A 12,216-nucleotide genomic window follows, 5' to 3' on the forward strand; every position below is an offset into this window, starting at 1 on the left:
CACCAAACTGCCAGGGTTTAGAACCCACCGCTTAGTAAACTTTGCCCAAAGTGTGATGGACAGAAGCTATACTGTAGATACATTGACAATCTGATGGAGGTTTCTACTGGCCTATGTCTTCCTAAAAATGATCGAAAAAGTAGAAGTGACAGCAATTTGGCCACTATGTCGTGGTTCCCAGTGGTTGCTCCCGGCCTATTACTTTATGGTCTTCACCCAAATGTGTAACAACTAAATTTGATGGCATGGAAAGTTAGTGGAAACAGTGGTGTAACTATAATGTTGCAGGGTGTGCAGTGCACACGGGCCCTTGGGTCCAGCAAGGCCCACACCACACACCCAACACCCATACATTATACTCACCACTATTTTCCAAGAGATTTGCACATGTGCAGTAAATAAACCACAGGGATCATGGAGCAGGCGCCATGTGTTTGAACTCCTGTGCATGGGACTCTGGCACAGAGAAAGAGAGGAGTCGGCCTGCATGTTCCAGCACACAGACACCCTCCTTTCTTAAACCGCCCCTGAGTGGAAACTGCTCAGAGATAGTGGAATACCAGAGTTATTAATTAATACACTCTTGCAAACAAGGATGATGAACTGTTCTATAGTAGTTTACGGACTTTGGAAAGTATTTATTACATGGTGTAATAAATAAGTCCAGTAGGATTTTTTTTTTAAATTGAATTTATCTTTACAGTTTCGCAAAAGTAAGTTACAAGGAGGAAAAAACAATACTAAAACACAGTATATAGCCAAGGCCACGAGAAAGAAAAACAGTATATAATACATACAATTGTATCAAATTAAATTGTACCAAATTCAAACGTCCAAATAGAGGACAAAAGAAATCGCAGGAGACTGCCCCAGTAAAACAAAGTGAAAATGATAGGAACAATCGTCCACTAAGCACATGTGATAAGAACAGTTATAATCAAAGAATGTCACACTTATTACCATGCCGTCTCCCAGCAATACAATAATATTTAGTGATAGCAATTACTGTATATTTGTTTTTTATTTCACTTAAGTCTGCCTTGTCAATGTTCATATACCAAAGGACTCATTATTCTTCATTGCATCCTATAGACTGGCCTGATTCAGAGATGAGCGGAATTGCCGAGCCGCACACAAGCAGCTTTGCAATTCCGTCCATCTTAATGCAAATGCAGAAGGAGGTGTCAGACACTGATGGCCGCGATGGTCGCTCCTTTGGTCAGGCTGCGGGAGCTGAAGCTTCCCACAGCCTGACCTGGTGCTGGTCACTTTAGAGGCCAGGAATCTGCATCCGCCAACGCAGACCCTGGACTCGCCCCTCCCAGAAAACGGAGCTACGCACCCCGGTTTTTGGGAACGATGCCCAGCCACACACCTACTCCACCAACAAACGCCCCAGAATGTCAATCATGCTACGGCTTTGGGAGGCCTGCGAGCGTAATAATCGGATGAACATACATCTCTGTATCAGCTCTGTATCAGGCTCATAGTTATTAAAGATAAAATATTTATGAAGTCCGCTCAGCTTCTTGGAGTTCCAAAGTCCAAAAGATTTATTTGCATAAAGAAATACAGAGTACCGCCCATACAATACGCATGCGCTGTTGGCACCACACAAAGCTTCAATTCTGAACGCACTGACTTGCTGGGTCAGTGTGGTACAATTTATACACAGCACACAATACAAGCGTAACCTTAGTAACACATATTACAGTTCAGATAAACTGGTCACTACATAATAGATTACAGTTCAAACAATGCAACTGGACAAGCTTTCAAACTGTCTTCCTGAGTGGTGGTAACCTGTTGCTTGTCATCATTGTCGTATCCATGTGTGCTTATGTCCTCAGGTGCTCATCACTCAGTGGAAAAGTCCAGGTAACAGTTTACAGTTAAAAACAGGTTCTTATGGAAGCATATGCATTTACCAAACAAGCTGTAACTACAAACAATGTTGAATAAAATAAATGACAGAATCTGTGATCACTTAGAAAACCAATATATTTTCATACATAGAATTGCAGTGCTTTATTTACACACTGTTATTTTGGAAATTGTGCAACAATCGTAAAGAATAGAAACACTAATATATAACAATGCATGAATTGAAAAGCAATATTTAATTATATAAAATATGATTTAAACGTACAGAAAGTTGTTTATTGTTGTACTTCATTCAATTTTGGTATTTGACTTTGACATAGTGCATATCATTTGGCCATTACTCAAGTCTTCAAGTATACCACTGTATTTACAAGTTTTATGTCCTCCTGAATTCTATGAGACTGGTCATATGCGTTTCTGCAATTCAGCTTATGTTATTTGTTAATGGTGCTCTGCTACACTGTAAACATCCAAGAATTCTCTGCCACTGAGTCCACTATATCACCCTAATTGGTGTGTTGTAAAAAATAAACTTACAAGACAGCAGGATGAATATCTATCTTCTATAGTCATTATCACTTATGTGATACCCCAACTCGCTGCAGTTTTGCAGAGCGGGATATCACACTTGTATATAATATCCTCTTCTCATTCTGAGTTTGGGAGGCTTGTTCTCCACACAGCCACATAAATAAGAGTTTGAGTATGCAGAATAGCAGCCAATCAGAATCAAGGTACAGTATGCATTTATGAAATACATTCTATAAATTGATAGGTAGAAGCTGATTGGTTGCTATGGCAACTTCTTCACTCTTTTCAGTGCTTGATAATCTCTCCCTGTATTCCTAAGGTATATCCCATTGAAAGGCTGCCTTGGAGTACTAAAGGAGAAAACAGCAAAATATGTACCTGATTATAATTTCTTTTCTTTGAAGTACTTCATGGCAGCACAGTTATCTCAGGGGCTGAGGAGAAGCCGCATTATATACCATCCAAGTGCATGTTTCTTATTTACCTGACTCTACCAAATGGGGGTGGTTTTCAGTACTTCATAAAATTCTGCTTGTATAAACTAGAGAACATTGTAACAAGCCTATACCCATTCTCTACTGCAGGGCTATGTATTATCGCTGGACAACCCCGAAATGAATCCTTTGATTCCTGTGGTGTTACAGAACAGTAAAGATGTGCTGTTTGGGAATCTTCCTGAAATCTATGAATTTCACAAAAGGCATGTATGAGGTGCAAGTATTACTCTAGCTGTTCAAATACTATCATTTCAATTTACTTGAAAAATGTGAAGCAGGATTTAAAGGAAGAATTGCTGTGAAAAATGGGATTTTCCATGAGTATGCCCTCCCACATCTATAGTAGGTAGGTTCTTTACTTCGTGGTTTCTGCTGGAAATTGCTGACCACATTTTCCTGTAGGGACTGGAAAAGTGGAATCACTGGGTAAGAATCAAACACTGGGGGCTTGGGGAGCAGTTCTTTTGTCTGAGGTTCACCTTTGTATGTGTACTTTACTACATTTTACTGTATAGGATCTAAAAGATGTACATACTAATATGGTAAATAGTTTCATAAGTATGCAGTTTCTCTAAAGGTGCGTACACACGGTACGATATTTATGAACGATATGAACGATATTGTTCAACGATAAATCGTTCATATCATTCATTTTTATGCAGTGAACGACCAACGATGCGCGTCCCCGCATGGACTATAACGATATCTATTGTCGTCCATACATGCAGCCCAACTAGGACGATTTCAACACGATTTGCATGTTCAGAGATGTTGCAGGATGACTTAACTGAAAGATATCTATCATAGATATCTTTCAGTATGAACACCCAATATCGTTTGTCCTGCAATACAGAAAGTTCAAGGGAAATCGTTCAGCGATATCGTTGGTTGTGCAGATCGTACCGTGTGTACCCAGCTTAAGAAATTTAGACCATATAATGATGTATATTTGTTTTATTTCCACTGCAATACCGTTAATGAAATAAAAATATCTGTAAAAGACTGTACAGACAGAGGGCCTGATTTAGACCTGCTCGCAAGCGCATCGCGCTCGCAAGCGGGTCGATAGTGCGCGTACGCGAGCCCCAGAGCGAGCGCAAAAAGCACTCGCTCTGTGGCTCACTACAAAAGGGCGGCTGTCGATGTTGATCGACAGCTCGCCCCGTTTTGTAGGCGTGGCAAGGGGGTGGCTTCACAAACTGAGGCGTTCCCATGCGAACGCCTGCCGTTTGTGGGCGACCCCACTGACATCACCAGTGATGTCAGTGGGAGAGCTTCCGGCTCTTTTAGAGCCAGAAGCTCTCTGGGGCTTGCGGCCACGAGACCCTACCACAAGGGTCTCGTCGCAAGCCTGATGATCGTGATGGTCTTGACCATCGCGACCATCGTCCTGGCTGCTCGCAATAGCTGTGGGTGGTTACCCACAGCTATGCGAGCGGCCAGGAGGCCACTCCAAAAAAAAAAAAAACGCCCTGATTCAGAGCGAGCACTCTGTCAGAGCGTCCGGCTCTGAATCAGGGCCAGAGTTCAGCTAAAACATTGCTCTTACTTAAGCAACATTTAAAACACTGTACCAATTAATTGACTTGTCTGCCTGGGCTTATTGTTTAGTAATCATTAACTTAAAAAAATAAAAAACATGTTGAGTTTGCAAACATAAGCCCAACTTTTTACCACATCTCAATGCTTCCTTACAGCATAGGATAATACCGTGCAATAAGCATTCCCATACACCGCCATTGTGTTTTACTAAGCGCTCATGTGTCCGAACATTGCAGGCAATATTAAAATTAACATGAAGCAAAGTTAACTCTTGCCAAAAAGTGTGTGTACAGTTGAACATTGGGGCTGATTCAGAGCTGGGAGTAAAACAAAAAAGAGTACATTTGCACCTTCCATGGAGCACTGCAGGTCTAGCAGATTTCAAATGTGCAGAGATTTGGAGTTCTGGTGTGTTCTGGCTGAATTGCAGTATAAAAATAAAGCTGTCAGTATTTGTGGGCTACATGCAAAAGCAGCCAGTATCTATCTATCTATCTATCTATCTATCTATCTATCTATCTATCTATCTATCTATCTATCTATCTATCTATCTATCTATCTATCTATCGTGCATCCGGAAAGTATTCAAAGCACTTCACTTTTTCCACATTTTGTTATGTTACAGCCTTATTCCAAAATGGAATAAATTCATGTTTGTCCTCAAAATTCTGCACACAATACCTCATAATGACAACGTGTAAAAAGTTGGGATGCCTCCTGTCAAAATACCGGCAGCGGCATCCCGATGGTTAGTTACCCTCCCCTATTCTCCCCCTAATCCTAACCCTCCCTGTAGTGCCTAACCCTAAGCCCCCCAGTGGTGCCTAACCCTAACCCTCCCCCCTAGGGGTGCCTAACCCTAACCTTCCCCCTCAAAACCTAACGCTAACCCCGCTATGCTATCTAAACCTAACCCTCCTCCCCCTCTCGCGCTAACAGCTAACACGCCCCTGGCTTACCTCGTTCGGGCTGGCGTATTGTCAGTATTCTGGCGTCGGGATTAAGATAGGTGTCGGTATTTCGATGCCTATCTTATGTCCCGTGTTGGGCTTCCACCGTCGGGATTCATACCGGCAGCATGCCGTCCGCCGGTCTGGTAACTACATTACATCCCCCCATAACACGTAATCAAACTTTTAATAAAGATGGCTTAACCCTTAAGGTACTTACACAAAGCTTTACAACCAGGGGCCTCATAATGATTTTTTGTGGGGGGGGGATATATAATTACATTTTGGTGGCCCCCCCCATCCGCTCCCCTCCTTTCCTCCAACTTACCTGTTGCTGAAATAGGTGCCGGAGCAGCAAGAGGCAGGCACTGGAGCGGCAGCAGCGAATGGTATGGGGCGGTGCTTTATAGCAATAGGCTGTAATGTGCGGCCTTTTAACTTAAAAACCGCATATTACACCTCCTCCTACTCTGTTCAGTGCAGGGGCCATGCAGCCTATTGCTATAAAGCACAGCCACTGACCATCCGCGGCCACCACTCCACTGGCGCCTTTCAAATGTTTGGGAAGGGTGAGCCATCCCCTTGCTTCCCCATTCCAACACCTATGTATAAAACAACTACATAGTAGAAAAGACAGAGGGCCTGATTCAGAGACGGACGCTAATGCGATCACAGTTGCGAAAATATGTTGTTAGCAAGGATCACCTGAGCATAAAGACGCCCACTGCTGCCTTCTCACCTGTGTGGGACTACGCATACCTATGTAAACATCGGTAATATCGAAGTATATCGGTGGCCATCTTGCCCAGGCCTGACCTACCGCAGCCTTGGGAGCTCTTCTGACACACAGAGCTGCGTATGCAATCGCAGTGGCTAATTTATGCATGCCCCAGTAACGGCATTTAAACGGACAGGCACTTCTGCGTTTTTGTGACCACTCCCCATTACCACCCCCAAACGCTGGTAGTCTGTCGCTCACTTAGCGATGGATTCCTCTATGTGTGCGTGTTCGCAAATGTGATCGCAGTGCGGTGCATACGTATGCACAATGGCAAACAATCGCTCGATCTGCGTGAAAATGGCATTAGTGTCCATCTCTGAATCATGCCCAGAGTACCTTGTAGATATTATACAAAGATATATTTCAAAGGAAACATATCCTGTTGAATGCACAGTTAGAAGTTAAATTAATTAAAATACTGTTAGGGATAGCGTCAGGGACAGAGGGCCTGATTCAGACCCGCTCGCGAGCGAAGGACGCTCGCAAGCGGGTCGATGGTGCCCGAATGCACATGCGCACGACGGTGGGAGCTCCGTCGTGCGCATGCGCGAGACCCGGCGAGCGACGAGGAATACGTCGCTCGGGGACTCGCACCAAAAGGGGGGCGTACTGTCGATTGGTGACTGACAGCACGCCCCCTTTGGTGGGCGTGCCGGGGGCGTGGCTGCCAGACGGAGGCCTACCGTCTGAGTCCGGCCCCACTGACATCAGTAGTGATGTCAGTGGGAGTGATTTTGGCTCTGATAGAGCCAAAATCACTCCAGGGCTTGCGACAGCGAGACCCTACCGCAGGGTCTCGTCGCAAGCCCGATGGTCGCGATGGTCTTGACCATCGCGACCATCATCATTGACGCTCGCTATAGCTGTGGGTGGTAAACCACAGCTATGCGAGCGTCCAAGAGGCCGCTCCATTTTTAGGGAGGAGTGCCCTGATTCAGAGCGAGCGCTCTGGTCACAGCGTTCGGCTCTGAATCAGGCCCAGAGATAGAAATAGATAAAATGCACACTGTCGATATTTCAATAATGTTGACATGATGAAGGCATCTATGTGAACATTGTGAACGTCGACAAGATATACAATAACCCTTTCTCACTCAGGATGCTATGGAAATCCTAATCCCATCTCCCTTTATCTTCTTTCTTAACTGTGGCAACTTCCTACAGTACTATCTGGCTTTCCCCTCACCAATCTTTCCCTTTTACTATTAGTCCTAAATGTCAGACTGAACATCCTCCCTTGTCACTCCACATGTCTGCAGCTGTCTGCAAATCCCCATATTGACTCTTTATTCCACCCAGAATTCAATTAAACCTTTCACTCTCACGACAGGGTCCCAATGCTGACACTGACATGTTGACATGTTAAACATCAAAATATCAACATGGTTAAAATGTTGGCATCATGCAATGTCAACACTGGGATCCTATGGACATTCCGAATGCTCTGCTCTTGTTGTCTTATATGCTCTTATTCTCTTTTTATGTGTGTAGTTTTTGTATGATGTAAGTCTGATTTTCCTGTTGCTGCAGAGTTTATTTGGCATTTTACAAAGCAGCAATGATATTGATAGAAGTGGCTGAGGTACGTCCGACTCTGAATCACCCGGAGATATACATGCACAGTTTGCTAATATTCACTAGATGTGGCCACATGCAGAGCTGCATGTGACTCATAATCAGGCCAGCTGCCTCAGGGCCAAAACAGGGCGTAACAGCGCCCATGCCGGGCCTGCCCCCTTTGTGCATAGGGAGCGGGGCAGCCAGCACCCAGAAGTGCAGCAGTGACCTGAGCGTTTCCAAGATGCTCCAGGCAGCTGTACAAATGTCAGGGTGCCTGTCTGTAGCGTCCAAAGGACACTCTGGCACACTGCCGCAGCCATACTGACTGCCGCATCCTACTAACCATAAGCAAGGCCAGTGATGGTGCCGCCCACTCTGCGGTGGAACTGGTTACACACTCCTAGTTACGACACTGCACTGCCTTATTCTCAACTTTGTGACATGCTAAGCTTTAGCCAAAGCCCCAGCTCTTATTCTTGGCCATTCCATGAGAGCTGGAACACAGGTGAAGTTTGTCATGGCATAAAATCAAGTAGAAGACCAATGGGCAAAAAGCAGAAAAAAAGGACAGCTGGTGTGAAAGGGCATAAAGCAGGACAGACTGGGAGGTGAAAGTTGGAAAGGTCCAATGTCTTCCAGGGGCTGCTCAGCAATGCATTGGACTGGAAAGATCAACATAATTGCTAAGTTGTAGTAAAGGTACTAGAGCAGATCAGTGGCGGCTCTGGGGTCGGTGACACCGTGTGCGCGTCTGAAAAGGGGGCATGGCCTTGTTGTGAAGGGGTGTGGCCTCACAACATGCCATTTGGCTTCACCACTCTGGGGTTACATCTATGTAAATAAATAAGTCGGGGACTTTAGGTTTATAAAAACATAAACAGATTCCCCGGAAAGCACAGAGATAGGAGTTGTCAGGTATTATGTCCTACATAATGCTGTTGAAGCATTGTGAGAAAAACTAAGCAATGTTTTATGTACTGAAATTGCAGTAATTGGGGGCAACAATGCATACCATGAGTCTACAATGGAACCTTACACGCAATTGAATCTGCTCCTACATTTATATTTGTACATCATTTTCTTTCTGTTGTTTTTCTAGTACTTTTCTAAAAGAGCTGGAAAAGTGTACTGAAAATACAGATTCACTTGGAAGATGTTTTTTAAAAAGGGTAAGATATTTCCCACTGTTGTATTTATATCCTCTAAGTTTATTGATTTGCCTATAAAACTAATTTGAAAAAATACTTAATAACGTTACAGAAAACAAGAAACTTTTATTTGCAAAAGTCTCCAATACTTTCCTCATCCATAGAATTGTCATATATGACCGGTAGAGCTGTGAGGGTGCTTGAAATACATTTTTAAGGTTATATTATTATAATTCTTATTACTTTAGGTCTGTTTCTTTACTGTATATTTTTTATATATTTTCTCACTGTCTTTTTCAAGTCAATAAAAAACATGTGGTATGGTCACTATTTGAGAAACCAGTTCTAGCGTTTTTAATCTTACCTTATTGGGGCTGCTGTAAGCATATATACTGAGTGGTTAAATCAATACAACCACCAGGCGATTTGATGAAAAGTACTTATTCCTCCGGTATTGCTGACACAGGATGTCTGAATCTGTATAAGAACAGAAAGGTGAAGGCACTGTATGCAGAGACTAATGAGGTGCATCACATGAAATAATGGGTAAACTATGCGATCTGATAGACTGAACGTGGAATGATTGTTGGCTCTTGAGCATTAGCAAAGCGGCTGCACTGGTGAATTGTTCAAGGGCAGCAGTTGTTAAAGTGTACACAGAGGGGACCAGCAGACAAAAAGCTGTCCCTGAGCACAGTGCAGATGGCCTCTCAATGCACAGTATGCTTCACATTACATCATATGGGCTACAAAAGAAGAAGGCCTGTCCGCACACTATTTCTATCTGTAATGACAATTAGCCAGGAACCCAGGAATTGGACAGTAAATTACTGGAAAGGTTGCTGTGGTTAGAATCACATTTTCAATTATACCATGCAGATGGCAGGGTGAGGATATGGAGACAACAGCATGAAAGTATGGATCCTTCCTGCGTCATCGCAACTCCTCAGGCTGGCGAAGGCAACATTATGGAGATGCAGATCATCGCATTTGGGCTAATATTCCCCACGAAACATAACGACTTTAGAATCCGTTGCCTAGACGAAAACAATATGTTTTAAAGGTAAAGGGTGGCCCAACAAAGTACTAATAATTTGGCCACTCACTCAGGGTAAGATGTGTTATAGCGGCACGCTTCATACATTGGCTGGCACATCGGCATTCTATATTGTAGATAGCAGCGCTGATAATGACGGCTGCATAGCGCTCCTATCGGTTAAAACCGAACCCTACAATAATACATGGGGGAGAAGTGGTATCAGCACACATTAAGTTTCCCCATATCGCTCCTTCATACATCTCCTCTCAGTGTGTTATAGGTATGTTTTAAATAGGACTTGCATAGGCATTGATGCAGGATCTTAGCATGGTAACAGTAAAATAAAACAATCACTGTTTCTACTTCAGGGTCCATAGGGTATCCACAGGATACCTTGGGGTATAGGTGTGACGTCAGTCGCAGGGCACCAAAGAGTTAAGCTTTCAGCCTCCCAGGATGCACTAGGTCGACCTCCTATACCCCGCCCCCGAGCCAAGGCATCTCAGTTTAGTTTGGTGCCCGGCCGGAGTCGGGTGCACCTGTTGGAGTGGGGGCTAGAAGAGCCCCTGAAGCTTTTTCTTCATACAGCTGTGGCTGCACATCTGGATGTACAGCATGGACAGTCAGTCCTGACGTCCATGCTGTCTTCCCTACACCCCGCCGGTACCAGAACGCCGGTACTGATCCGGGGATGCTAGTGGGCATCTGGGGTCACAGCTAGCGGTGACCCCAGATGTTTCGGACCATGGCCGGATTCAAGGGGGACAGAGGTAAGCAGCGGGGTCCCGTGGTGGGTCCCCGCTGATCACATGGTCCTAAGTCCCCAGGCAGGGGGCTCCCTGGGGACTGGCTGCAGCGTGGAGCCAGGCGACCAACCTGCGCTTCCACTACCCCCTGGGACAGCGGACCGCAGCAGAGCGGTAGCGCTGCGGCGTCCCAGGGGTTAAATGCATGCCAGGGGAGCGCGCCTTCCCTGTCTCACAGCCGGCGCCTCCCCCGCTGCACACAGCCCTCTCTGCACTGTGCTGACTGGCCCTGTGTCAGCGCTCCTCCCCCAGGCCAGCCTTCTCTCTGCTCCTCGGCGGCCATCTTTTCTGAAGCATGGTGAACGCTGCTGGAAGCCTGCATTGGAAGCATCGTGGTCTGGGTCCCCCCGCATACCTCTCCTCCGCTGTGGTCAGGTCTGTGTATGCAGCGCTGTGTCCTACCAGGCCCTGTTTCTGTGTAGTTGAGTGATCAGCGCTGTTAGTGCAGGAATTGATTTTCTTTGCATTGTATGTGACTGTGCTAGCGCTGCTGCCTGTAACTTTTCTTCTCAAGACTGTCAGCTTTATTACTGTCCCTGTTCTTTCTGCTAAGCCCTTGCGGTGCGGTGCTGCAGGGTGGTCTCTCGCCTATTTAATATATAATTGGTGAGAGGGGTCACATACGTGGTGCCATCATGTCTGAAAGTGATTTTCCCCTCCGGCTACAGTGTACCACGTGTAAAGTACCGTTAGCAGAGGGGGAGGGTAGCGCGGAGGGCCTTTGCCGGCAGTGTTTGTCCATGGCGCGGCCCCTTACGGTTACAGCACCGGTACAGGAGCCGCCCTGGGCTTGTTTCGCTCAGGCGTTAACAGCTTTAGTGGGCCAGTTAGCTCCGCAGCCTGCGTTTACTCCAATGGGTTTGTCCCAGCAGTCTGTGGTGTCGTCACCCATGCAGGGTTTCCCACGACAATTGGTGGTACCCCACAGTCTCCCTATTTCCCCGCTCCCAGTTTCTCAGGAGCCGGCGTGGGTTAACTCCCTGACGAGTTCTGTACAGCACTTGTCGGATGTGTTGCAAGGGGAGTCTGTGATGCGGCCTCATAAACGGCCGGTGGCGTCTCTGTCCGCTCCTTATGAGGATGACGAAGGGACGTCTGATGATGGGGAGATTCTGGATCCTTACGATCAGGAACCTCTCCATACTAAGGACGCTGATGCTAAGTCCAAAGTATATATTCCTGGACTTATTCGGGCGGTCCGCACAGCCTTGGTGATTGAGGACGAAGTTCCCCCAGCGGCTAAGTCTAAGTATGCCTTTTTCAAAGACGTGAAGGGCGATGCCACAGTCTTTCCTCTTTCGGGTCAGTTGGTGGACCATTTAGAGGAGGCGTGGAAACAGCCTGGCAAAAGATACCAGCCGCAGAGACGCCTGGCGGTGGCTTATCCGTTCGCGGATAATTATTTTGCTAAGTGGGAATCCCCTCCACAGGTGGATTCTCACGTGACCCGTCTTGTCCGTAGTGCCACATTGCCGATG

General features: G+C 45.8%; 1 protein-coding gene across 2 annotated transcripts in view; it reads left to right on the top strand.

Moving 5' to 3' along the window:
* MCF2L2 (MCF.2 cell line derived transforming sequence-like 2) overlaps nucleotides 1-12,216 on the top strand; it is a 382,435-nt gene that overhangs the window by 234,017 nt on the left and 136,202 nt on the right. For both annotated transcript variants that reach the window (XM_088456383.1, XM_088456384.1), the window contains exons 17-18: nucleotides 3,000-3,115; nucleotides 8,845-8,914. In XM_088456383.1, coding sequence (XP_088312509.1) covers nucleotides 3,000-3,115; nucleotides 8,845-8,914 — 186 coding nt within the window. The remainder of the gene's footprint in view (nucleotides 1-2,999; nucleotides 3,116-8,844; nucleotides 8,915-12,216) is intronic.

Source organism: Taudactylus pleione, unplaced genomic scaffold (assembly GCF_031769625.1).
Source record: "Taudactylus pleione unplaced genomic scaffold, aTauple2 ptg000702l, whole genome shotgun sequence".
In the NCBI taxonomy this organism is placed as follows: Eukaryota; Metazoa; Chordata; class Amphibia; order Anura; family Myobatrachidae; genus Taudactylus; species Taudactylus pleione.